We start from the raw sequence: 27,967 nt of genomic DNA, 5'->3' as shown, positions 1-27,967 counted from the left end.
TGCAGGTTTAGGATCTAAGGGAAAGTGACATTTGGCATTTAAGCCCTTTAAAACCCAGCTTTAAAAAAAGGGACAGCAAATTTACAAAGGCACGGATCCTTTTCTGGGTTTGCATTGGTAGAAGATGGATGTGTGGAGGAATTGAAATAGGTGCTTTGCCTTATTTTGATGCACTAAGCTTATGTCAAGTTCACTGAAATATGGTAATCTGGGCATTTCTTTCTTACTGAGATGAGGGAAAGGGGTGAGTTTGTTGATTTTTTTTTAATACTTGTGTATGTATGGGTTTAAGGTCAGTAATGAATTTTCTTTCTTTCTTAATGTTCAGATCATAAATGAGAGAGTAGCTGAGTTCTCTCTTTCGGGATCCCAAAGAAACATCTGTGCTGTCCTTCGATGCTGCCAGGGCATCCTGTCGACACCTGCCCTGGCTGTCATCTACACGGCCAAACAGGAGCTGATGGTAGCCTTGCTGAGCCAGCTTTGCTGGTCAGCCTGCAGGCAGCCCGAAGGAGCCGTGGTAGCCCAGTTGTTTGAGGTCATTCACCTGGCCCTTGGTCATTATCTCTTGATCCTGCAGCAGCAGGTCAACCCAAGACGTGCCTTTGGGGATGTGACTGCTCACCTGCTCCAGCCGTGCCTGGTCCTGAGGCACTTACTCTCTGGCGGCACATGGACGCAGGCTGGCCAGGGCCAGCTGAGGCAGGTGCTGAGCCGGGACATCAGGAGTCAGATTGAGGCCGTGTTCCGAGGAGGGATTTTTCAGCCTGAGCTGCTGTCATCATACAAGGAGGAGCTCTTGGACCAGCAGCAAGGGCATGTGAAGACGGGAGCCATGAAGAACCTTCTGGCTCCCATGGACACCGTGCTCACCAGGCTGGTTGATGCTGGCTACAGCGCAGCATCCCTTCATTCCTCTGTTGTGGCCAACTCAGTGGCCTTGCTGTATAAGCTCTTTCTAGATTCTTACTTTAAGGAGGGAAACCAGCTTCTCTGCTTCCGGGTTCTCCCCAGGCTGTTTGGCTGCTTGAAGATTTCACACCTGCAGGAGGAGCAGAGCAAAGCCCTGTCCACATCAGATTGGACCACAGAGCTTTTGGTTGTGGAACAGCTACTAAACTCAGTGGCCAACAACAATATCTACAACATCGCTGCCGACAGAATTCGGCATGAAGAGGCTCAGTTCCGCTTTTACCGCCGTGTGGCTGAGCTGCTGATAAACCATGCACAAGCACCCATACCGGCCTGGTTCCGCTGCCTGAAGACGTTGATATCTCTGAATCATTTGATTTTGGAGCCAGACCTGGATGACCTGCTGGCTTCAGCGTGGATCGATGCAGAAGTAACAGAGTTTCGAACCAAAAAAGCCCAGGAGGCGCTTATTCATACTGTCTTCCAGACTTATGCCAAACTCCGACAAGTGCCACGGTTGTTTGAAGAGGCTTTGGGGGTGATCTGTCGTCCAGCTGCTGAGGCACTGAGGCAGCCTGTGCTGGCCTCGGGCCCCTCCACGGTACTCTCTGCATGCCTCCTGGAGCTGTCTCCGAGTCAGATCCTGGACACGTGGTCCCTTGTGCTGGAGAAGTTCCAGTCTTTAGTCTTGCCCTATTTGCAGAGTGATGCCGACATGGCCCTGAAGTCACTGTCACTGAGTTCGCTGCTGCACTGTATCATGTTCAATATGAGGAGCCTGGACAGCAGCACGCCCCTGCCCATCGTCAGACGGACACAGTGCATGATGGAGAGGATGCTGAGGGAGCTCGTGCAGCCCCTGCTGGCCCTTCTCCTGGACCCCCCAGGTCCAGAGCCAGAGCTGTGGCTGCAGAAAGTCAGTGACTCTGCACTTCTGCTGTCTTACACTTGGGCCCAGGTGGACGCTATGTTCAGTTTGAACTGTAGCCAGTATCGCTCTATGTCTGGGCCTCTTGCAGGTGTTGCTCTGGAGATCTCGAACCTCCCTTCATTGCTCCCAGGTGTGAAAACACAGCATTGGAAGAAGATAGAGAAGTTTACAGCTCAGTTCAGCACTCTTGGTAGATATTGCTTAGAACAGCTGTACCTGCAGAAAATGAAAAGGACTTTAATGCAAACTAGTTTCCGGTCTGAAGGAGCCATCCAAAGTTTGAGGTGCGATGCTGCCTTTATTATTGGTTCCGGCAGAAAAAGCTTGAATCAGAGAACGACGGCTTCCTGGGATGGCCAAGTCGGGACGGTGAGCGGACTCACATACCCTGTTGCACACTGGCACTTGATTGTGTCAAATCTCACAATTTTAATATCCTATCTGTGTCCAGATGATGTGGGATACCTGGCCAGTATCCTGCTGAGAACTTTACCGAAGGGCAAAGCCCAGGAAGGCTCAATAGATGAAGAGGCATACATCACACTGGAAAAAATATCCAAAGCCTTCCTTCATAGCCCTCTTTTTCCAGAGATGCAGTCCCTTCATTCTGCTTTCTTAATGTGCGTAACCACAAGTTGCTCCAGCATTCTGTGTTCTGGTGCCCAGCGTGACTCAGGTCTTGTCAGTCAGCAGCTTCCCTGGCTTTTTGAAAAGGACCACATGGTTGTGGGTCATTGGGAAAACAGATTTGCAAAAGCTGGACCCGAAGGTATAGAACCTAGAGGAGAAATTGCCCAGAATTTCCTGTCCCTGGTCAAGAGTGACTTCCCTATCCAGCTGGAGGGAGAGCAGTTGGAAAGCATCCTGGGGCTTTTGGAAGTGATTTCTGCCTTACAGCTGGACAGCCTCTTGCCACCCTATCATGTGCATTATTTTCTTCTGTTACTGTCCATGGCCATCACCAAACTAGGATGCTCTTGCCCCTCCTCACTGGCTCTCAAGTTCTTGACGACTTGCTACCAGCTTCTTGGTTACCTACAAAGGGGGAAAAGTGCTCGCTCTGTGTTCAAGATCATGTATGGTAGTGATATTTTTGAGATTGTACTGACCTCATTGTTCAGAGCTAGTAGTAGGTTCCTTACTGAGATGGATGATCCCGCTTGGCTGGAATTCCTCCAAGTGATAGGGACATTCTTAGAGGAGCTAATGCAGATGCTCATCCAAATGAAGCTGAGCTTGGTGCTCAATTTCAGAAAAATCACCGCATTCCTCTGTAGTTCCAAACCATACATGGAGGCAGCTTCAAGCAAACGATTAGAAAATCAGAACCCCCAGGGCAGGCAGCTCCTTCTGGTGTCTTTAACCAGGTTGTGCCATGTCCTGGGACCTTTCCTCAAAGAGCAGAAGCTGGGCCAGGAGGCCCCAGCAGCACTGTCTGAGCTGCTGCAGCAGGTTGTGCTGCAGACAGGAGCTGTGCTGCAGCTCTGCTTAGTGCCGGAGGCCCAGGGCTGGCGCCTTCCCTCGGTCCTCATCTCATCCGTCAGCATGCTCATGGAAGCCGACCTGGGTCAGCACTGCAGGGATGGAGGGGCCGACATTTCCCAAGGAAGCGACAGGACGCTGCTCTCCCACGCTGCCCTCTACCAGAGTGTTTACTCTCAGATACTGTTGGAGTTGCCAGCTCTCGCGGGACATGATCAGTCTTTTCGGGCAGCCTTGCAGTTTTTAACTCTGTTCTTTTTAGCCCCAGAACTGCATCCCAAAAAGGACTCTGTGTTTACCTCCATGTTTCATTCTGTGAGAAGAGTTCTTGCAGGTAAGATATTTTCTCTTGAGCTAATTCTGTGTTATAGAGGTCTAGTTTCCACTGCTCCCCTTTTTGGAACTGGGAATAAGTGAACACGTGATGTGTTCAAAAGGTACCACGTGAGGCTGGGTGCGGTGGCTCACGCCTGTAATCCCAACATTTTGGGAGGCCAAGGCGGGCGGATCATGAGGCCAGGAGATCGAGACCATCCTGGCTAACATGGAGAAACCCCATCTCTACTAAAAATACAAAAAATTAGCCGGGCGTAGTGGCAGGCGCCTGTAGTCCCAGCTACTCGGGAGGCTGAGGCAGGAGAATGGCGTGAACCCGGGAGGCAGAGCTTGCGGTGAGCCGAGATCGCGCCACCGCACTCTAGCCTGGGTGACAGAGCAAGAGTCTGTCTCAAAAAAAAAAAAAAAAAAAAAAAAGTACCACATGTGGACAGTGAGAAGACCTCCCTTCTAGGCCCAGCACCCACGACTTCATGCCCTCTGTTGACATTCTAGGCATACATAAGCAATTACTGCTACAACTGTTTCCTTACTTTCTGTGCAAACAGCAGCCTCCTCCGTATGTTACTCTGCACCTCAGTTGCTCACTTATTTTGGAGGTTGTTCTGTGTAAGTTTATAGTTTTGAAATCTGCTCCTCTTCAGCTTTTTAGCCTTTAACTTGTGCTGGCTGCAATGAGATACATAGATACCTGCATCCTTAGTAGGCTGTTATGCATCAGACTTTCAGTGCCATAAATTGACTTTAAAAAGATATAAAAATCTGCCAACTTTAAAAAAGTACAAATCAGAGCCAGGCGTGGCAGCTCATGCCAGTAATCCCAGCACTTTGGGAGGCTGAGGGGGCAGATTGCTTGAGTCCAGGCAACATGGCAAAACCCCATCTCTATAAAAAATACAAAAATTGGCCAGGCATGGTGGCATGTGTCTGTAGTCCCAGCTACTCAGGAGGTTGAAGTGGGAGGATCACCTGAGCCCAGGGAGGTTGGTGCTGCAGTGAATCTTGATCCTGCCATTGCACTCCAGCCTGGGTGACACAGTGAGACCCTGTCTCATAAAAAAATAAATAAATAAAAATTAGAAAGTACAAATCACTTAATTTCTTTTTTTTTTTTTGAGATGGAGTCTCACTCTGTCTCCCAGGATGGAGTGCAGTGGTGCGATCTCAGCTCACTGCAAGCTCCGCCTCCTGGGTTCACGCCATTCTCCTACCTCAGCCTCCCAAGTAACTGGGACTACTGGCACCCACCACCATGCCCGGCTAATTTTTTTGTATTTTTTAGTAAAGACGGGGTTTCACCATGTTAGCCAGGATGGTCTCGATCTCCTAACCCTGTTATCTGCCTGCCTCAGCCTCCCAAAGTACTGGGATTACAGGTGTGAGCCACTGTGTCCAGCCAAATCACTTAATTTCCAAAGAGCCTCTTACAGTTCCTTGAGGACAGGACTGTGCCTTCCTTAGTTCACCCCCATCCCCTCCCCCCCCCCCCCCCCCCCGTATTAGGGTGCTGCCAGGTGCAGGTGCTCACTGGACCAAGGCTAATCTTCAATGTCATCAAAGCGTTTTAGTCTGAAGGCAGCCTTCCAGGCAGCAAACTAGGACCTCATACACAGCCTTGAAGCAAGAGAGCTCATGTCTTCCTGCGCAGAGTCAACCTTTACAGCCCCCTTAGTGAAAGGTTAATGGGTTACTATGCAGCCATTAAAAATATAATTATGAAAACTATTATGAAGACAAGGGCTAGAAATATCTAGAAAATATTGTTAAGCAAAAAAAGTACAATATGAAATGTTAAATATGCCACAACTATATAAGATATACATGTGTGCAGACAAAGGCTAGAAATGCATCCAAAAATTAAAATAATTATTGTATTAACATGCATGTATTAACATGCATTGTATTATTGCATTAACATGTTGTGATTGTTGCTATTATTTTGTACCACTTTAATGTTGCATTTTAATAAGAATAAATCAAAATACTTTTCTATGATTTAATTAAATATGTCATAAGCAGGGGATAGATTATAATGTTTTTGGAGGCCCAATTAGAGTTTGTTGAGGTTTTCCTCTATAGTGAAAGATGATTAAGATTTGTTACCTTTATTAGGGTATACAAATAAAATACACTTTTACCCCTCCCAAACGAAGTTAATGGAAGAGATTTCTTCTGTTTCAAGATGGCACACACCACAATTGTGGGGGGTCTTTTCTTTTTTGTTTTGGTGGTAATGAAAGGGCTGGGGTCAGGTCAGTCTTTTGAGGTGAGGTCTGGAAGTCAGCCCTGACCCTCGTTAACGTCACGTTAACGTCTGTGTTAAGCACATGTTAACTCTGTTTCTGGGTGGAGAAGCTGTGACGGGTGGGGCCACGGGCGTGCCTTTCAGTACGTGAGGGTTAAATGGGTTCTCGCAGAAAGTAAAGCCATCTGGTCTGCTTGTGCCAGTGCCAGAACTGAAGTGCCATGGGCCAAATCACGCTGCTGTTGTCTCCCTTTCAGTAACCTGTCTCTGTCTGGATTGTGGATTAACTGAAAGCCTTTGATATTACATTGTTCTGTCTTACTGTGTCAGGGCCTCTTTTAGTGAATGGTGTTCACCTTCTTAATGGGGGCTAAAATCGAGTCTTTTATTAAGCCTGATTACAGTGTTCTAAGTGACTGGCCCAAGAAACGGCAGCTGGTGGTCTGAAGCTCTGCCCTGTGCCCCTTAGTTAAACAGAATGTTGTGTCCTCCTTTTCCTCTTCAACCTTGCTGAGTTGAGGCAATCTCTTTTTTTTTTTTTTTTTTTTTTTTGAGGCAGAGTCTCATTCTGTCACCTAGGCTGGAGTACAGTGGCGCCGTCTCGGCTCACTGCAACCTCTGCCTCCCGGCTTTGAGCGATTCTCTTGCCTCGGCCTTCTGAGGAGCTGGGATTACAGGCGTGCACCACCACGCCCGGCTAATTCTTGTATTTTTAGTAGAGATGGGGTTTTACCGTGTTGGCCCGGCTGGTCTCAAACTCCTGACCTTAAGTGGTCCGCCTGCCTCGGCCTCCCAAAGTGCTGTTATTATAGGCATGAGCCACTGTGCCTGGCCAAGTTGAGGCAGTCTTTAAGTCCTAACTATATGTCCTTGGACTTCTGGTACCTTATTTCCCCAGGGACAGAGCCCCTTGGTCACAGCATGATCAGGGTTGGGCAAGGCCAGCCTGCCACACTGTGCCCTCAGCTCATGGGCCTGGGGTGTTGCTGTTTCCAGGCCTCTTCCACCTGAGCTGTTAGACACTGTCCAGGGAAGTGCCAGAGTTGTCAGTGCTCTGGAAGAAATGCCAAGTGAGGAGTGGCCCAAGGCTTTGGGCAGGGAGAGGGAGTGTGAAGAGGGGCCATGCAGGTGCCCCAGCCACGGAGTTCTGCTTGTGTCCTTAAGGGTGGCTCAGAGGTGGGCTTTTGTAAGGAATGCCTTCTGACAGCAGAACACAGGACCTGACTTCAATTACAGAAATCAACACTTCTAAAAATGCTTCTTGGCTGGGAGTGGTGGCTGGCATCTGTAATCCTGCACTCAGGGAGGCTGAGCCAAGAGATCACTTGAGGCCAGGAGTTTGAGACCAACCTGAGCAAAAAAGTAAAACCCCATCTCTACAAAAAGCCAGTGTGGGTAGCATGCACCTGTGGTCCCAGCTACTCCGAAGGCTGAGGCGCGAGGACCCCTTGAGCCGAAGAGGTCGAGGCTGCAGTGATCCATGATTGTGCCACTGCACTCCAGCCTGGGTGACGGAGTGAGATCCTGTCTCCAGAAACATAAAAAAACAATTAAAATGCTTGTATGTTTGAGGCTGTATCCTGCTCTGGAGATGAGTGAGGTGTTGATTTTGGCCTATGTAATTAAGTAAACAGACATTCGCACAGATCACAGGGTAAAGGTTGGGGAGATGCCATAAAGCGAACCAGAGCTATGGGACTTGGTGGAGAGGCCACATACAGGCCACGTGTGAGTGGCCCTTGAGGGGTAGCTAGGGCAGGTGGAAATGGGAGCCTTTCGTGTGAGGGCACTATGTTGTGAGCTCTGTGGCCTTTTTTTATTTGCCAGCCACAAGAGTTGGTGCTGTTGTGCCCACTTCACTGATGAGGGAGTTGAGGCTCAGAGAGATCATGGGTCCAGGGTTTTACAGCTTGTGGGAGACTTGGACCTAGATCCTTACCTCTCAGAAGTCCCCTTTACCCCAGTGCTGTAAATAGTAAACAAAGCCAGGAAAGCAGGAAGGTATTCTGGCAATGTGGAATAGGCAGATGGGGCTGAAGCGCTGGCTGGAAAGATGACCTGGGGCCAGATGATAAAGGGCCTCGAGTGCCCTGGATTTGGGCGTTATTGTGAAACCGTGGGCCCAAGGACACTGGGGATGATGGGAAACAGCTGGGTGACTTCCTGACAGTCATCCAGGCCTGGAAAGTGGAGCTCTCTTAGTCTTTCTGACTTTCCCATCTGTTTAGAATACCACCCACTCTTGCACCCCTACCGATTTTATAAAAGAAACACAAAGAAAATAGAGAAATAAAATACAATTGACCCTTGAACAACATAGGGGTTAAGGCACCAACCCCCGGCACAGTAAAAAATTCCATGTATATCCTTCTGATACAATTCTATTAAAAAAATCTTGTATTACTTTTGACTCTCTAGAAACTAAACTACTGATAACCAAAGCCTTACTGATAACATAAACAGTCGATTACCATATATTTCTTGTATGTATTTATGTATTATATTCTTACAATCAAGTAAGCTAGAGAAAAGAAGATGTTATTAAGAAAATAATAAGGAAGAGAAAATGTATTTGCCATTCATTAAGTGAAGTAGATTATCATCAAGGTCTTCATCCTCTTCATCTTCACATTGAGTAGGTTGAGGAGGAGGAAGAGGAGGGATTGGTCTTGCTGTCTCAGGGGTGCCAGAGGCAGAAGAAAATCCATGTATAAGTGGATCCATGCAGTTCAAACATTGTTCAAGGGTCAATGGCACAAAGCAATAATCACTGTCTTCTGTAGTTCGGAATTTACCTCCTAAGCATGGCTGTCGTATTCTGTGTTTGTGTGTGTACACACAGTGCACAGGTGTAGCTGTGTATGTGAGAGCATGGCATCATACTAAATATGTGTACCTGCTTTTTCCACCAGTGCTTGTGTCACCATGCCCCTAACTTGGTGATTTTTGATGGCGGCCACAGCTGTACGCAGTTTCATCCTATGGCTCCTTGGTAGTTTATTTCACCTGTCTGTCACATCTTAACAGTTTTGGTTTCTTTCCCACACAGATCCTGAAATTCCTGTTCAGGTCACTCAGGATATTGAGCCTCATTTGGGAGACTTGTTCACCCAAATGTTAGAGGTTGGGACGACAGAGGACTTGAGGCTGGTGATGCAGTGTATTCTCCAGGGACTGGACGTCAGTAACATGTGGAAAGCAGATGTGCAGGTGAGCGGCTTCTCCCTCCTTGTGTGGCAGGCTCAGAAACCACGTCGGCTCAAATGGGAAAACTGATTTGAGATGTGGTGTCACCCCTAACACTAAACAAATTCTAACTGGTAGAGACTGTAGGCAAAGAGGGAGGCTGTGAGGGAGCCCTGGGCTGTGAGACAGCCCAGGCTGCGGCATAGGGAGGCCTTAGTTTTCAAACAGGAAGTTTTTCAAATTACAAATGTGTGGTCTTATTACGTCAAATACTAAGTGTTATACATTCACAAAACTGATACATAAAAAAGTTAAATTCTGCGCATTCTTTGCGGAAGACCTCTCACACCGTACTTTTTGAAACATGTGGCCTGATTGGGCCATACTGCCCTCATGCCAGCATTTGAGAAGCACCTAGGTTAGCCTACCCCCATCAGTTCTGACAGAAGTTGCTAATACAGCCTGCATGGTGTTGCATTTGCTGAGTGCCTTTGCACAGAGCTCACATGCTGCGATTTGCTTCTCTGAATGCCTGTGGGCACTGGACCAGTCAGACGTCTCTTACACAAGGAAGAAGGCCACAGGCCACAGAGCCAATGGTTGGCAGGGTGGAGAGTCCAGCCAAGGTCTGTGGTCTAGGCATATTCTGCCTCATGAATGGCTTATTGACTCCTGGTCATATACAGCACACTGGTATTGGGTACTGATTTGGGCAGGAGAGGAAACAAACCCAAATTTCTGTCTGGACCAGTTGGTCAGGAGACTTCCCTGAGGAAGTGAGACTCCAGCCGTGCAATGAAGAATGCAGGGACTTGGTTGGGGAGCAGAGGTGAGGGGAAGGGAGACGTGCACCATGCAGGCAGCGTGTTGGGTTGCCAGGAGCAGGGGATGTGCAAGTGTGAGAAGATGGACAGGGAGAAGTGGTGCCGGGGGGCAGGCCCTGGTAGGGAGATAGCCTGTAGGTGGGCAGGAGAGTGGGAGTGGAGATGGGGCTTTGGGGTGTGCCTAGTCAGAGGGAGCAGGGAAGGGAAGAGAGTGAAAGGCAGAAGCCAGGACTTTGGCTAGGGTTGTGGGGCGGGCTGCACAGCATTTGGGGAGTAAAGGATGGTGTGAGGCTGAAATCGAAACTCACTGACAGTGTGAAATGCCTGGCACTGGGTCTGTTTGTTCATATAGGCACCCCGTAAAGGTAGGGCTCTGCCCATGTCTCATGGTTTAAAACCTTATTTTTCAAAGGGGAAGTTTTTCAAATTACAAATGTGTGGTCTTATTATGTAAAATACTAAGTATTACATATTCGCAATACTGACACGTATAAAAGTTAAATTCTGGCCGGGTGCAGTGGCTCACGCCTGTAATCCCAGCACTTTGGGAGGCCGAGGTGAGTGGATTATATGAGGTCAGGAGTTCGAAACCACCTGGCCAACATAGTGAAACCCCGTCCCTGCTAAAAATACAAAAATTAGCTGGGCGTGGTGGTAGGTGCCTGTAATCCCAGCCACTTGGGAGGCTGAGGCAGGAGAATCGCTTGAGCCCAGGAGGTGGAGGTTGCAGTGAGCAGAGATCATACCATTGCACTCCAAGCCTGGGTGACAGAGCGAGACTCGGTCTCAAAAAAAAAAAAAAAAGTTAAATTCTGCTCATTCTTTGCTTAAGACCTCTCCCACCATATATTTTGAAACATGTGACCCGATTGAGCCATACTGCCCTCATGTCAGCATGTAGCACCCGTGACCACAGCACCTAATCCGATTGTTTTCACATTTTCCTCCAGCCCCTCCTATCTGTCAGCGTGCATCGTTGCTCAGTGAAGTAACAGCCAGTGTCCTCTGCGTGGACAGAGCCTTGACAGCACAGGCTGTCCATAATTAGGTCACAGTGTCCTGGCCCATTTACGTGCTTGGTTTAGTGAGATGCTGCTGAACGACCCTGACTTTGCCCTAGCTCTGCTCATCTTCTTCGCTTCCTTCCTGTCTGCATGCTGATGTGAAGGGTGTCCCTCCCAGGACTTAACCCCAAGCAGGCCTTGTCCACCTCCTCTGACACCAGGGTTCTCAATCCACTCCAACGCCGCAGCCCCAGGGAGCAGGCTTCTTCCCCAGGTGGAGTTCTTAAGAGAGAACACGCTATCTCTGCTGCTAAGTTTTTTCTCTTTTGCCCCAGGCTGTTGTGTCAGCTGTTACATTGCTGAGGCTGCTACTGAACTGCCCACTCAGTGGAGAGAAAGCAAGTCTGTTGTGGCGTGCATGTCCCCAGATAGTCACGGCTTTAACAGTGAGTACCCTCTGGAGATGTGTCCTCCAGCTCCTCCCCTCCCTCTTCCTGTAAAGACAGAAGTCAGCCTTTTGGGGTCTGCTGCCCTGTAACTTTATGCAGAACGTGTGTGTGGGCTGCTTCCTAAGGGTGGCGGTGAGCAGGATGCCGAGCTTGTGTGTCCTGCCTGAACACATTGGTATCAACGATTGGAGCAGTGGAAGGGAGGTGGCATCAAGGGACATTTAGTAGCACTGGGAAGCATCAGACAGGCAGTAAAAAGAGGGATGTAGTGATAAAGGGAGGCTATCATGGAGGCCTGCTTAATTTTTAAAATTTTATGTTTTATTATTATTATTATTATTTTATTTTTTATTTTTTATTTTTATTTTTATTTTTTTGAGACAGAGTCTCGCTGTTGCCCAGGCTGGAGTGCAGTGGCGCGATCTCGGCTCATTGCAGGCTCCGCCCCCCGGGGTTCACGCCATTCTCCTGCCTCGGCCTCCGGAGTAGCTGGGACTACAGGCGCCCGCCATCTCGCCCGGCTAATTTTTTGTATTTTTAGTAGAGACGGGGTTTCACTGTGTTAGCCAGGATGGTCTCGATCTCCTGACCTTGTGATCCGCCCGCCTCGGTCTCCTAAAGTGCTGGGATTACAGGCGTGAGCCACCGCGCCCGGCCTGTTTTATTATTTTTTTAGAAATGGAGTTTCACTGTGTGGTCTAGGCTAAGGTGAAGTGGCTATTTGCAGTTGCAAACATAGTGTTCTGCAGCCTCAAACTCTTGGCCTCAAGTGATCCTTCTGCCTCAGCCTCCCAAGTCACCAGGATTATAGGTGCATGCCACTGCAGCCAGTTTGTAGATGCCTATTTAATCAGATTATAAAAGAAGGAATTCTGGGGCTTTCTTTGTCCCCACAAAATGTTGTGGTTTGTTTAATGCACTCGTTTATTTGTAGGAGTTGTGTGCGTGTGTGTGTGTGTGTGTGTGTGTGTGTGTGTGTGTGTTTAAGGCCTATGATACAGTGAGAATAAAATGCTTTATAGGATGGGATAGTAATGTTGCAGATAGGAGTTTATTTTATTACAATCTTACTCAAATGTTAAAATTTGTGTCTAGTTGTTGCTGGGCTGTTTGTTTCACTAGAACAATCTGGTTCAGATTGGGACGGCCTCCTGCCCTCTAAAAACCCTGACCTGGGTGTTCTTACACTTAGGTGCGAAGGAGCAGTATCTATTTTACCATCATCCTCTGCCCTAATTCTAGCTGTTGCTACCTGAGACAGTTGCCCTGAGTTAGCATGTTCCTGGGGCAAAAGGGTCTAAAAAACATACTTAATCTTCTCTCGTTTCCAATTTGGCTGCTTTGTCATTTTCTTGAGCATCTGTATTGTTGGATGGCAGGGGTCATCGTCACCGAGCATGTGTGGTGAGCATCAGGAGAGGCACGTGGGCTGTATAGGGAGGCGACCCATGCTGATGGGCGGGGACAGTGTTGATGTGTGTGGTAGGCCCTCACTGATAAGAACACCAGGCTAGAATCCACTTAGGTCCACCCAAAGGGTGTAGCAGGGGTCCGCACAGCCAGAATACCCAGCAGAACAGTGAGCATTGTGAGAGACAGGACCCAAAAGGCCTCACCAGGGCTGCTGTGTATCTGAGAAGGAGGGTCACAGGTGCGCTGTCGCAGGTTACTTAGGTAAGACTTTGAGCTATCCTTCCTCTTGGGTCTGTTCTCTTTATTTTCTAGATCATTAATTGAATACCTTTCACTAGAGCTGATTTGTAAGAAGTTTAGCAAATAGTATTTAACTGCCCACTGACCACATCAATTCATTTTGGAGCACAGACATTTCTACCTCAGTCACTCAGTGCTGCAGTGTTTGTGTTATTTCCTTGGGGAATTACTTTCATTTTTCCTCTATCTCATCTTGCCCTTTAGCTCCTAAACCGAGAAGCTTGTCAGGAGCAGCCTGTGTCCCTCATGGTGGTTGGGCCTGTCTTAGACGTCCTGGCTGCACTGCTGCGGCAGGGGGAGGAGGCCATCGGCAACCCCCACCACGTCAGCCTGGCCTTCAGCATCCTTCTCACTGTCCCTTTGGACCATCTGAAGCCTCTGGAGTATGGAAGCGTCTTCCCGAGGCTGCACAATGTGCTCTTCTCAATCCTGCAGTGTCACCCTAAGGTGAGAAGGAGGGTGAGAGCGGCAGGCAGCTTTTCCTCTGCGAGCAGGGTACTTGAAGTCTGTAGAAAAGTGGCAGCAAAACTTTACTGTTGCAGGATAATGATACAAATAATGATTTGCTAGGCAAACTTTCTGTTGTAGTAAATTTCAGAGCCAAGTGGTTTCTCAAGCATAAAAATGCTCGACCTTCATACTGGGCTTTGCGAGCGAGTTTTTCTTCATTGGATCTGGTGCTATGAATAGTGTTTGTATACTACAGTTGAACACTTCTAATACAAAATGCTCCAAAACTCGGAACTTTTAGAGTGCTGACATCATGCTACAAGTGGAAAATCCCACTCCTGACCTCATGTGACTGGTCGCAATCAAAACACAGTCAAAACTTTGTTTCATGCACAAAATTATTTAAAATTGTTGTATAAAATTACCTTCAGCTGTGTGTATAAACTTTTATAAAGTGAAACATAAATGAACTTTTAAATTATATTTAGATGGGTCCCATCTCCAAGATATCTCATTATATATATGCAAATATTCCAAAGTCTGAAATCTGAAACACTTCTGGTCCCAAAGCTTTAGGATAAGGCATATACAATCTACACTTTTTAAGGAAGCTCGTTAGAAATTACTCTGTTTTTGCTCACCACGTATTTAAATAAGCCACTCACTTGCATAGATCTCTTGCTGGGCTTATAATTCAAATGGATATAGGGAATGAGGCATCCTGAGTTCCAGTTTTATAGTATGCTCCTTTTTAAGTTAAACTGAAACTAGGGATAAATGTCCCACAGAAAAAATTACAGTTCGGCTAACATTTATTGAACATTTGCTATGTTCCACCCCTATAGCAAGCCTGTGAAGGGGGCAGTAATCCCATTTTATTGATGACTGAACTGAGGCTCAGTGCCACCAAATAATTTGACCAACGTCACTTAGCTGAGTCTAAACCTTAGACTCTAGACTTGTTATCTCTGACCAGTCTTCTTTTCATGGTGCCGCCACTGTATGTGTGGCCGACTATATGTGTAGGAACTCATAGATATGACAGTTAATGCATCACTTAATGACAGAGACATGTTCTGAGAAATGTGTCGCTAGGTATTTTTGTTGTGCAAACACCATAGATCATATAATACTTTCACAAACCCAGATGGTACAGCGTACTGCACACCTAGGCTATGGGGTATAGCCTGTTGCTTCTGGGCTATAAACCTACGCAGCACGTGACTCTACTGAATCCTGTAGACAGTTGTAACACAATGGTAAGTATTTGTGCATTTAAACAGAAAAGTTCCATTCAAAATACAATTTTATAATCTTATAGGACCACTGTTGTTTATACAGTATGCCTTTGACCAGAGTATTGTTTTGTAGTGCATGGCTATGTATCATATATTCATGCACATTCAGATATTTTTTAAGTGTTTTGATGTCCTAAGGATAGAGACCTGCCAGCAATGCAGTTTTTAAGAAAAATATTCTCTGGTAAGCTAAACACTCATGACATTGGTTCTAACTCTAAAGCCTTCCCCCATTAACAATTGCCTTTGGCCCTGTTTATCTTGTCAGCATCTTTGTTTTAAAATCTCTCTGCTGATGTTAGATTTGTACGTGACTGTACAATATAAATGCAATGCACATAAATTACAAACTGAAATGACAGGTGCAGGATTTTATGAAGTTGATGAAAGAATCAAGCTCCTGAAATTATGCAGTGTGGTTCTCTACCCTAGATAGTTAAAACAAGGGTCAAAGAGTCTATTACAAGATGGGTGAGCAGTGACACCAGCATATCCAGGCGAAAGGATGTGGCTACCCCTGGGCACACACAACTGGTTTGAGTGTCCCGATAGACAAGGCTAAGAAAGAAAGAAGTATGAGCTCCTTTAAAGTAGAAAAACTTAAATAATCATGTATGTACTTTTACATTATGTTATCTGTCATTACAGGTAATGCTGAAAGCCATCCCTTCTTTCTTGAACTCTTTCAATAGATTGGTGTTTTCAGTTATGCGTGAAGGGCGGCAGAAGGACAAAGGTAATTTGGAGTAACATCAGATACAGTTTCAAATGTATTTATCATGAGGTGTGGCTGCTGGCCGCATATGTTACTGAAAATAAAACTACTCAGTTGTGTTTAAATAAGAGAAATGTTGATATCAAATGAATACTCAAAGTATTTTTTTTTTAATTTCAAATGGTCACATTTTATCTTATCAAAAACAGTGGATGAATCAGGTATCTCCTTATTGAAATAGTTCCTTTTCTGGGAAAAAAAATATCAGATTTAGGAAATGTTTACTGAGCATGTACATCATATAAAGGGGATATAAAAATGACTTACAACCCCATTCCTGCCCTTAAGGAGCTTACAGTTCAATAGGGAGATGAAAAGGAACAGGCAGGTATAGAGCAATCTCATTTTATAAAAGGGATAAGGTCCTGCTGCTCACTGTTCCAGCCTCACCTTGGCAAGGGTGTGTTTGTTTACTAGGGAAACACTAACTGCCATATGGCAATAGCATATATTATGTGTACAATTCATTTTTCAGCTTTGAAGTTGATTCTTGTTGAATTTCTAATTTGAGGGAGACTTTCGTTATTTTAAAAATTGCTGGCCAGGCACAGTGGCTCATGGCTGCATTTTGGGAGGCTGAGACGGGTGGATTACCTGAGGTCAGGAGTTCAAGCCCAGCCTGGCCAACATGGTGAAACCCTGTCTCTACTAAAAATACAAAAATTAGCCGGGCGTGGTGGCGGACTCCTTTAATCCGAGCTACTTGGGAGGCTGAGGCAGGAGAATTGCTTGAGCCTGGGAGGCGGAGGTTGCAGTGAGCAGAGATCGCACCATTGCACTCCAGCCTGGGCGACAGAGCAAGACTCTTGTCTCCAAAAAAAAAAAAAAAAAAAAAAATTCATGAATTTCTATTTTATAATGCAGTATTTTGAAATTGCATAGCATGTACCAGCCCTGTACTGTCTGATGTGCTAAGCGGTAGGCCAGGGTGTCAGCTCAGATGCTCTGGGACCATAACTCAACTCAGGGTGTCAGAGAAGACCCTGTGACTGTAGTTCTGGGCCAACTGGAAATACACGAGTGGTACTCAGCTTCTCTCCCACCATTGTGGTTCAGTTTTGTAGACCTAAGCAATAGCCCTTTAACCGGACATCTTTTGAGAAAAGGAAAAGGGCACTGTTAACACTAGGCTTTAATTCCTCTGCCTGGTTTTGGGATCAGTCAGTGGCACAGTTAGATATTTCGCTTCTTCCTGTATCAGGTGCAGAGCATGTCAGCTTAATATCATGAAACGATTTAGGAGCAGCCTTAGTAAACAAGTTTCCCCTCCCATGCCAGCCTCAGCCAGTTGGTGGTGGCTGCCTACATTTCTGTGTCAAGGCCTCTCTCATCCTGTCTGAGCTCAGCAAGGAGGAATCCCTGTTCTTCTAGTCACGTCTGCCTGGACGGAAGGCCGGGGCCTTGCTCAGCAGTGGTGGAGCACAGCCTGGTCACACTGCCACAGGCATGTCCTTTGTCATGTATTTGAGGAAGCACAGGAGCACATCACACTTCTGGGACTCTGTGCTGTGTTCATGTGAATGTAGCTTCATCTTATCTGCTAAGATCTGGTTCTCAGACAGTTCATGACTTAACTGAGTAGAGTTTTAACTGTTTTATTATCTCTTTTATTGGTATCTAATATGTTCTTTCTAATGAGCATGTATTAAATTGGTGGCCAAAATAACAAGTGCTGTGTATTCATGTTGTAAATAGCATGTATATGGTCAACAGTCTGAAAAGAGAAGAAACAGTCGATGTTAGATATTAAAGCGTATCACTAAAGTATATTGTCTGTTGAAATGCTACACGAATGTTAACAGTTGACATAATTTCATACAATTACATTGATCTAGAAAAATTACATCTATAAAAGATGTCTGTATGCTTATTCAGGGTCTTCAAAAAAGGTATGCCTTCTAAAAATCAAATTTACTGAGTTATATACAATGTATGTATAACAAATTGCTTCTGTTTAAAGTATGCAAATTAATGGGTTTTATATATGTATGATGCCATCCCCACAATCAAAATATAGAATATTTTCCAACATCCTTAAAAGATTCCTCTTGCTTCTTTGCAGTTTTTTCTCCACTCTGGTTCCAGCCCCAGTCACCCATCTGCTTTTTGTCCTTATGGATTCGTTTGTGTTTTCTGGAGTTTTATAAAAACTGCCTACCATTGTGCTGAATGACAGCAGGGAAGGTACTCTGGTGTGTGCTGGAACTTCCCCATGGGCTGTAACTCAAGCTGTGGGGACACTCATGCAATTAGGATTCTTGGGAGGAGTTTGTTAAGAGGCCCTGGATGGTCCTGACACCATATGGTAGGAAAAGAACTAAATCTAAGAAGACAGTAGAATGTCTGCTAATGATAATTGAGTCCTATGTCTGTCCACCTATAAAAGGCACATACACAAACAATTTCTGAAATGTAAGGAGGCAAAGACATAATTTAGGGTATCTCATTTTTTAAATCATATGATGTCGGTAAATGATTTTCTTCACTTAAGATAATTTTCAATTTGTTTTCCATTTTATGCCTTTCTTATAGAACTCCATCTTGTGTTTTTTTTGTTTGTTTGTTTCTTTGTTTGTTTTTAGTAGTCCTAGATTTCATCCTAAAAGTCTTGATTACTTTTCTGGTTAGACTCTTAAAAACACCTGAGCACTCTTGAGTTTTTAAAGTGTCCTTCCCTTTGTTGTGTAGATAACTGTTTGGACATATCTGTTCTCCCTTATTCTGTCTGCAAAATAAGCCAATTAAAGAGTCTGGGAGACATGTAACACTTGAGATAATTTTCACCCATATTAAGAAGTCTAACATAGAAGAGTTAAAATGTGCTGTTTTTGAACTAATTTAATTGGTTGGGAAACACTTTGTTGTCTGTAGGAAGCACAGATGACCTGCCCACGGTCCTAAAGTGTGCACGCCTGGTTGAAAGGATGTACAGCCACATCGCCGCACGAGCTGAGGAGTTCACTGTGTTTTCCCCATTTATGGTGGCCCAGTACGTGTTGGAGGTACAGAAGGTAAAACTGGGTTCAATGTCTTTCCCCAAGTGCTGTGTTTATGGTCCTTAAGCAGGGTTTCTCAACCAAAATGGCAAGCGGTGTTGTGGATCTGACAGTTCTCTGTTGCTGTGTGCCAGTTTTAGACAGGGTTTTGCTTTCTCACTCAGGCTGGAGTGCATTAGTGCAATGATAGCACACGATAGCCTTGAACTCCTGGGCTCAAGTGATCCTCCTGCCTCAGCCTCCCAGGTAGCTAAGACTACAGACATGTACTACTCCACCCAGCTAATTTTTAAATTTTCGTAGAGATGGGGTCTCCCTATGTTGTGCAGGCTGGTCTCAAACTCCTGGCCTCAGGCCTTCCTTTCTCCTCAGCCTCCCCAGTCTCTGGAGTCCTGTCTATTTCAAGGTGTTTAGCAGCATCCCTACAGGGTTATTGTAAGGACCAAATGAAATGACATACAGAGGGCTCAGTGGTGCTTTGTACACAGAAAATGCTCGATTATCTGTCTTGCTCCAGCACAAACCTTGGGGTCTATTTTGGTTAGTTTCTTGAATAATATAAAAGGAGAGGAAATGTTACTCAGGTCCAAGAACAGGAGCTCTCATAGGACCAGGCTTAATGGAGACTAGAAGGAGGGGTTCTAGACCTCAGGGTTCTGGGATCCCCTCAGCTGCAAGAGTTCATGTATCTTTACTCTGGGGGTGTGTCATTCATGTGACTCAGCTGCTCTCAGACACTCAAAGTAGACGACAAGGTGGAGATACAGGTATTTGTTCAGATAGATTAAGAAAAAATATCTTTGTCCAAATTAATCTGACTTTTTGATTCAGTAATCTGACTTTTTGATTCAGTGTTCTGGATAATTCATTATTCAACAGTTATCTTTTTTTATTTTTTATTTTTTGAGATGGAGTTTTGCTGTTTCTCCCAGGCCGGAGTGAAGTGGCGCTATCTCAGCTCACTGCAACCTCTGCCCCCTGGGTTCAAGCGATTCTTCTGCCTCAGCCTCCTGAGTAGCTAGGATTATAGGTGCCCGCCACCATGCCCGGTTAATTTTTGTATTTTTAGTAGAGACAGGGTCTTGCCATGTTAGCCAGGCTGGTCTCGAACTCCTGACCTCAGGTGATCCACCCGCCTCGGCCTCCCAAAGTGCCAGGATTACAGGTATGAGCCACCACACCCAGCCATTCAACAGTTATCTTACTTTGGAATGTCATTGTGCTATTTTCAAAATTCTATAGGACCCTATGTGACCCATAGTAAGTTCACTACAGAACTTTGTAAATCTAGGCTGTATAAATCTTGGTTTAAATTGACTGTCATAGGCTTGAGTAAAGTGCAGTGTATTCTTTTGACTGTCTTCTTCTGTATGTATAGATACACATTTATATTGTGTTCAGTCTCTCTGTAAAATACCCATTTCCCCTTTGTAAATCTTGTAAGAACAATAGTAAAATCACAAGTAAGCTCGTTAGGGTAGAGGTGTCAGCATTTGTCTAGGGAGGCTGGGTTGAATGGGCTTCCTTAGAAAACCTGGAGCTGCATCACTTTTCATCCCTGCTCCTGTTTTAGATACATCTAGAACTACTAAATAATTTCTACACTGCTGGCCTTGCTCACCTCGGCAGGTGGTGATGCCTGTCCTGTGGGTGGGGACATGGGGGTAGCCTGACCATGTGAGTGCACACACCTCAGGTGTGGAGCCCACACCTGGTAAGAGCTGCAGATCTTGAGAACGCCCCTTCACGTTGTCCTTTGACCAAGATGTGGGCTTGTAGTTTGGTTTCCTTGCAGTTATTTGGCCTTTTTATGGAATCTTAATATTTCCCAGGCACACCAGTCATTAACATGTAAGCTTTTGATGAAAGAAAAGCTGGCATTATTTTCTGTCTTACTGAATAATAAAATGAGACATAGTAATATCACTTCACTAAGGGCCAAGAAGAGAAGCAGTAATTTGAACCCTTAAGTCACTAATTATTATTCTGAAATTTACTTTATGAAAAGTCTCTGGCTTCCTGGCCTCATTATTCATGTCTAATTTGTGCTCATTAGTTATATTTTATTTTTAATCTTGAAAGCCAAAGGCTTTGGGAATTAGCTAGGGCCATAGCCTCCCAGAATCCACTGGCACCACAGTCTGTGTTTTATCTTTCATTTGTTTTTAAATTCAGTAATGAAGAAAATATTCCATATGCATTAGCGGCCTCTACTGAGAGAGCCATAAATCTTTCTAGACCAGCGTGTTTAAGTTTAATTAAATACCAGATCTAATGCTAAATAGATCTCCTTTGCATTTTCCTTGTACTTCTGCAGAGTTGAGTATTGCTGGTGGGACCTGTCAGTAGTCAGGGAAGACGACCTGGTGAGATGTGTCAGTCAGGAGAAGGGGCAGCTCCGGAGGCCCACTTGTCTTCTTTCTTCCAAGCAGTAATGAGTCCCCATGGAAACATGCAGGGAAATTATGGTTACTTTCATCTCCTTTTTTACCTGTAGACTAAATTTACAATGTCCCTCTACAGATGCTCCTGGACTTAGGATGGGGCTGTGTCCCGATAAATTCATAGTATATTCAAAATATCATTAGTCGAAATGCATTCAGTACTTGATAAACCCATCGTAAAAGTGAAAAAATCCTAAGTTGAACCATCGTTAAGTCCAGATGCTCCTCGACTTAATGATGCGGTTATATCTGGATAAATCCGTTGTTAATTCAAAAAATGTTAAGTCGAAAAGTGTTAAGTCAGGAACCATCTGTATGTTGATAGCTTAAAATAAATAGTTTGTGCTGCTCATCTTATCTAAGGTTTTTAAAAGCTACTTAGTGATGTTTTCATTTGTTGGCCAGTGATCTTAGTGTTGTAGAAATTGACTTTTTTCTTGTTTTATAAATAAGTTATCTGAAACCTAAAGATTTAAAGTGGTTGTGTTGTCTAAAACCTACTGGCCTTCCTTTCTACCCCCAGAGCTCTTTGCTAGAGGCTGTCTAGCTGCATTTTCACTACTGAGAAACTGTGTAAATAGTTCAGAGCATGGGCTCTGGACTCAGACTGCCTAGGTTCAAGTCTCAGTGCTGCCAGTTATTAGCTGTGTGACTTTGGGGAGGTCACTGAACCTCATTTTTTGCCTTTGGAAGTGGAATTATTTATTTAGTAAGTGATAATTAAATGAACGAACAAGTATGAATAAGTAGTCCACTTACAAAGCCCTCACCCTGCCAGTATGATCAAGGACTTTCTTCGTGTTTTTGTCTGTTTTTTGTTTTGTTTTGTTTTTTCTTTCCCTCCCAATTACCTTGCTGTAAAATTCACAGACACGCCATTCTATCTTTGGTCCTTGAGTGTTTCTATCATCTATAAAATGGTAAAATTTAAGATGATCACTTGTCAGAAATTTCTGAACTATCACATGAAAAGGATCATAACTTTGAAGAATAGCATCATCTTAGAGACAGAAACAAATTGCCTCTTTAGGAATGTACTTCCCAGTGGTTGCCTTTGTGAATCAGTTCTTCTGGTTAATAAAATATGTCCTCATTAGAAACTGTTTGCAGAGACACATTAACTCTTTCAGGTTATCAGGGTAGCAATAAATGACCAGCCAAATTCCAGGCCTGTCTGCTGGTGCTCTACTACTGCTTTGGTTTTTTTCTACTTTTTAAAAGTAATGGTAAAATACATCTAGTATAAGGTGAATTTTACCAGCTTAACTGTTTTATGTGTGCACTTCAGTAGTATTACATCCATTCTTATATTGTGCAGCCATCACCACCATCTGTTCCCAGAACTCTTCATTACTACTGCTTTTTAGTTTCAGTTACTAGGGTTTCAAACTCTGTTCAGCCCACATTTAGTTGAAACCTGAATGGATGTGGTAAGTGCGAAGAGAACCTGCTCCCCCAGCCGTTTAGGTTGGTTTGATATTAGTCTGAGTCTCTTCTCTGGAAGTTTGGGTGGAGCATCAGATACAGCCAGGTTGGAGCTGGCTGCCACCCCCACTCCTGTGCTCCAGATTTTAGTTAACCCTGAACTTAAGGGGAGAAGTGCATCTTTAGGCATGAGGACCAGTTCAGCCATTCCAAGGCTGTTAGGAATTAAGTGCACATTGTGCTGTTCTTGACATAAATAAAAAAAGAATCTATTAAGTGGCAATCATGAATCACTTCTGCTCTTGGGTCATATGATGTGATCTAACTACTAGTGTAGGCTTATCAGTGGTCTGTTTTGGTAGTTTCGGAGCCTGCCTGCTGCCTTGCTCTGGGGTGAGATGGGGTCATAGTGTTATAGTGAACATAGTTGTCATTGTCCCACAGGGTTGGCATAGCTTCCAAGGTGATTGACAGTGTAGAAGAATTTGACACAATGGGCAGGCAGCTTATCTTCTTATAAGGTTTTTAAATTTAAAGACTCCAGTTTTTTTAAAATGCCCCTGGTAAACCTGTAAGCATCATTTACTGAACAGCAAAGCCAGCCTTGTGCTTTCATGGAGTTTTATTCCAGGTTTGTGTTTGCTCGAGTTAGCTTCTGTTTCCCCAAAATACAAACTTTAAAAATATGAGTATTTAAATATTTGACTTAGCAACAAAATTATATTTTAAAAGTGAATGTCGATTTTTTTCTCAATTTGGAGATCAGTTTGCAATTACTTGTCAGTGCTTCCCAAGACATTGTCGGCAGGTAGTGCGGCTCGATCTCTGCCCCCAGTTGTTCTCACAGAGGTTTGCCTTTTTCCACAGGTGACCTTATATCCAGCTGTGAAGAGTCTGCTGCAGGAGGGCATTTACCTCATCCTGGACCTCTGCATCGAGCCTGACATCCAGTTCCTGCGTGCCTCGCTGCAGCCAGGAATGAGAGACATCTTTAAGGAGCTCTATAATGACTATCTCAAGTACCACAAGGCCAAACATGAAGGAGAGAAAAGATATACGGCCTAAGGCCATGGGACAGAAGTGCCGCCAGGGACACTTTCCAGAGGCTTTGGCTGCGTGGTCTGAAAGATCTGGAGAATGAAAGACTTAAGATGTTCTAATTCGTAGTATTGGTATACATAGAAAATCCTTTGGGGTTTATGTAGTATATTTTGATGTATTTTACATCGTGTTTTTCTTACTATTTTTTAATACATAGTTTTATGCAGTAAGTATTGCAATAGAATCCTGAAAATTGACCCTGGGATGAGATTAAGTCAATAGAAAAATTTCTGACTCTTGGGACCTTTCCATGTTTGGTTCTCATGTTGGCTCAGTGGTTTGGTGTTCCCTCGTCCGCACTAGAAACTACAGAAAACTTGACTTTTTACTTTGGGTACATGGGCATATAATCCAGCCCTATTTAAATATATTTGCCTTTCAAATTCTTCAAGTAACATGGGAAATATTCTTGAAATGTCACTTTTTCTGCCTTGCCTCTAAGTATGCTTTCTGAAGAAGTCAGGGAAAGTTAGAGTCTGTGGCCTGGTGGTGTCTGCTCTGGGTAGCGATAGTGGGCACCTCAGGCAGGTGGGTGATCTTTAGCACAGGTGCCAGGGTTCCTGCCTGCTCCTCCTGTGTTAGCTCTGTGAAGTTCATTTAGGAATTTTTTTTCCTATTCAGTTTAAGAAATAATCCTAATTGTTTTTTCTTATTACCTAAGCAATATATTTTTATTATAGCAACCTCAGAAAAGAAAAATAGAAGGATAATTAAAAAAACTCATTCATAGTCTCAGTTACCCAGATAACCTCTGTTGTCACCTTGGAGTATCTTCTTTTAGTCCCTTTACTATGTGTATGTATATAGATGTGCATATAAATATATATAGTAGCTAAACTGGATCATAAATGCAAAGTTACCTTTTTTCCTGTGTAATATTTAAGTAATTTTGGGTCAGTGAAAACATTTGGCATATATTTTTTATTTGCTGCATAGTAGTCCATTGAGTAGATATTGTTGTTTTATTTAATAAGTACCCCATGGTTAGACATAGGTATCTTTCCAAATTCCCTTTTATAGATGAATTATTTTCAGAAGATGAATTCTCATGAGTTGTATTATCTGTCAGAAAACCACATCATTTTTAAAGGATTTATATAAATATTGCCAAATTGCCCCCTAGAATATGTACTAATCTATTTTCCTACTAGTGAGTCAACTTTAATATTACTGATTTTTGTTTCTTTGTGCTTCCTTGATAGGAGAGAGATGTTATTCTGTTTTGAATTTCTTTAATTACTAAGAGATTATATATTTTTCATATTTACCATATTTATTTCTTGTGTAAATTATGTGTATATAATTATCTTTCTTATGTAATAGCACATTTCTCAATTGGGATATTTACTATTTTTCTTATTCACTATCTTTGTGGGATTCATGTTGGAATTCCCTTTTTAATTAGTTCAAAATGCAGACTTTTAAAGTTAATTTGAAGGATCATCCTTAAGCAAAGGTTTTTTTTTTTTTAAACACTGTATTTTCAAGCAGATGTGATTGGAGCAGACAATATAAAATGAATGTCTTTGATACCTAAGAGAAATGGCCCATGTTTTACGCCCCACATTTGATTTTATTTCCTGTGCTATCTTGTGGGGGCTGAGGGACAGTCCTGCCTTACGCACTGCTCGTGTCATCTGTTCCCTTCCCTTCCTCATCTAGACTGTGTGTGCAGAGAGGCTTTTGAAGCTCTGGCCACCAGAAATGGCTTCGGCTGGTCTGGCATCCTTTCACTTAATGCTTTGTGTTGACAGAGTTTTGTTTCTGTGGTAAACTCCCTGCAGGAGCCTCGAAGAGAGTCTGGTGGCACCATTTCCTGTTCACAATTGGAGATGGGTGTTGGTGTGAGCGGGCGACCTTTCAAGGACACGAGCTGTAAACAAGCGGGAGCTAAAATCACCGTCTTAGGTTTGCCCCTGGTTCAAGTACCCAGACCGGAAGCTCACTGTCTCCGAGGCCTTCATGGAGCCGTGGCTAGTTTTTCCTGTGCTTTAAGTTCCTGAAGGCCAGAGGTGAGGGGACCATCCTTTCCCACTGCCTTGGGAATGCTGGGGGAGCTGACAAACGTGGAGCAGTTCGTCAGGCATCCTGGCGGTGGCACTGCAGGACCTTTAGAAGGGAGTTGGCAGCGGCTGCCAGGTAGTCAGCCTTGAAGGAAGGGAAGGAGGAAGAGAAGGCTGGGACTCCACCTCCTCCCTGCACAGCTCTGAAGGGCTCTCTGCTGTGTTCCCATTTCTGGGGAAGCAGTCACAGGTTCCTCAGAGTCATTTCGATTTGAACTCCAAACGTTTCTCAGCAAAGAATTTGTTTTAACTCCATTTTGCTGATTAATAGGGTAGAAGAAACCTGTTTCCAGCTGGCAAATATGGAGGCTCTGTTGTTCATTTTTATCCTGTTAGGATAGACCTCACAGGCAAAGAGAGTTGGCCCAGCTAGCTCTCCACATGGCAGAGTGGGGGACTCAGCTGGGGGGACGGCGAAATGCTGGGCTTCAGAGAGACTGTCCCCACCAGACTTGCTGTGGCTCCAGACCCCTCATCACCTGACAGATGTGTGTGAATCACCTGTCTGTACCAGGCATGGAGACATGGCCCTGGTCCTCAGGGAGCTTTCTAGCAGGAGACATTGACAACGGGCCAGGAAACAAATAGGCCAGGGGTGATTGCGGGGTTGGCAGCAAAGCAGACAAGTTCAGTGGCTGGAGAAAGAGGTGATATTTGAACTGAGACCTGCCTGGGTGGTGAGAGGCGCCCCTGGAAGGGCCTGGGGTGCTGATCCTTAATGCCTGCACTGAATCCATGTGGCAGCCTGGTTTTGGCTGAGAGTGGACACCTGAAGGGAGGGGTGGGCATAAGGGGAGTTGGGCGAGAGAAGGCTCAGTGGGGTGACTCTGCCTGGGATATTGCCTTGGGCGGTCCTGGACAGTAGTACATCGAGGGTCCCCAGTGGCACAGACAACACACAGCCCCATTCTCGACCTTGCCCTTGACTACTGCTTGTGGACCACAGTGGGTGGGTCTCCTTCACAGCCTGTCTTCTGCAGCTTCCCGGACTCAGCCTCCTACAGTAGCTGTGGAAACTGCCCAATGTTAAGGAGTGATGTGAAGTCTCCAGAAAAAAAGACAGCAAGGAGGGGGTGTGTACTTGAAGGGATTTGGGTGGAGTTCTTTTTTCTTGGTTTCTCTTTTTCATTTTTCTTTGGAGACCGGGTCTCGCTCTGTTGCCTAGGCTGGAGTGCAGTGGTGCAATCCTAGCTCACTGCACCCTCCAACTCCTGGGCTCAAGCGATCCTCTTGTCTCAGCTTCCCGAGTAGTTGGGACTACAGGTTCACACCACCACAACCAGCTAATTTTTAAGTTTTTAGTAGAGATAGTCTCACTATGTTGCCCAGGCTGGTCTGGGACTCCTGGCCTCAAGCAGTCCTCCCTTCCTTGGCCTCCCAAAGTGCTGGGATTACAGGTGTTAGCCCCCGCACCTGGCCCTGGTTTCTCATAACTCATAGAGGTTACTTTGATTTATTGCCAGTGTGCCAGGCTATAGCCTGAATCTTTTGTCCAATAAGCTCGCACATTTCTGCTTTATGTCTCATAAAAGCCACTGTAGAGGCAGCAGCAGTGTCGTTTTTGATTCCTCATCCCCTTGTGCAACTTCTGAACACTCTCCTTTTTTTTTAAATTTTACTTTGCCGTTTACCTTTTCCAGCTCTTCCAGCAGACAAGTTCAGCAGCTGGAGGGAGAGGTGATACTCACCCTTTTCCCCTCAGCCTGTATGTCTCTCGTGTCTCTCTAATGGATGTTACTTCTGTTGCCCTGTGCCCTCTTGTCCCCATGTCCTTCCAACACCATTCTGCCATCCCCATTCACTCACTTCTCTGCCCTCCCTCCCTTGTGTGTCTGGGCCACCTCTGCTAATCACTCCTGCTTGCTGGTGACGTCTCTTCTTTCCCAGTCTTCCCTCTTGTTTCCTGCTGATATTTTTTGTAGCCTCATGTCCACACTGGGGACTCTTCTGAAATGTCCTGACCCCACATTCCCAGGACTGCCACCCCTGCCCATCTGCCATTGCTAATGTGAGAACTCACACTTGAGCCTCCTTGTTGGACTCTTCCTGGCTTCCCTTGCTCCTTTTTTTTTAAGAGGCTGGAGTACAGTGGTGTGATCCAAGCTCACTGCAGCCTCCAACTCCTGGGCTGAAGTGCTCCTCCCACGTCAGCCTCCCAAGTAGCTAGGACTACAGGTGCATGCCACCATGCCTGGCTAATCTTTTTTTAAGTAGAGATGGGATCTTGCTCTGTTGCCCAGGCTGGAATTGAACTCCTGGGCTCAGGTGATCCTCTTGCCTCGGCCTCCAAAGTGCTGGGATTACAGGTGTGAGCCACTGTGCCTGGCCCAGTG

At 45.0% G+C, this 27,967-nt stretch overlaps 1 protein-coding gene across 2 annotated transcripts in view; it reads left to right on the top strand.

Annotated features, from left to right (window-relative positions):
- Positions 1-24,294, top strand: part of URB2 (URB2 ribosome biogenesis homolog) — a 32,447-nt gene extending 8,153 nt beyond the window's left edge. For both annotated transcript variants that reach the window (XM_003275158.4, XM_003275159.4), the window contains exons 4-10: positions 329-3,659; positions 8,956-9,116; positions 11,256-11,366; positions 13,287-13,529; positions 15,479-15,566; positions 18,477-18,616; positions 23,338-24,294. In XM_003275158.4, the coding sequence (XP_003275206.2) occupies positions 329-3,659; positions 8,956-9,116; positions 11,256-11,366; positions 13,287-13,529; positions 15,479-15,566; positions 18,477-18,616; positions 23,338-23,535 (4,272 nt within the window). In that variant the 3' untranslated portion in view covers positions 23,536-24,294. The remainder of the gene's footprint in view (positions 1-328; positions 3,660-8,955; positions 9,117-11,255; positions 11,367-13,286; positions 13,530-15,478; positions 15,567-18,476; positions 18,617-23,337) is intronic.
- Positions 24,295-27,967: the final 3,673 nt, after the last annotated feature.

Source organism: Nomascus leucogenys, chromosome 5 (genome assembly GCF_006542625.1).
Source record: "Nomascus leucogenys isolate Asia chromosome 5, Asia_NLE_v1, whole genome shotgun sequence".
NCBI classification, from domain to species: domain Eukaryota; kingdom Metazoa; phylum Chordata; class Mammalia; order Primates; family Hylobatidae; genus Nomascus; species Nomascus leucogenys.
The sequence above is the reverse complement of the archived record's forward strand: the minus strand, read 5'-3'. Positions and strand labels throughout refer to the sequence as shown.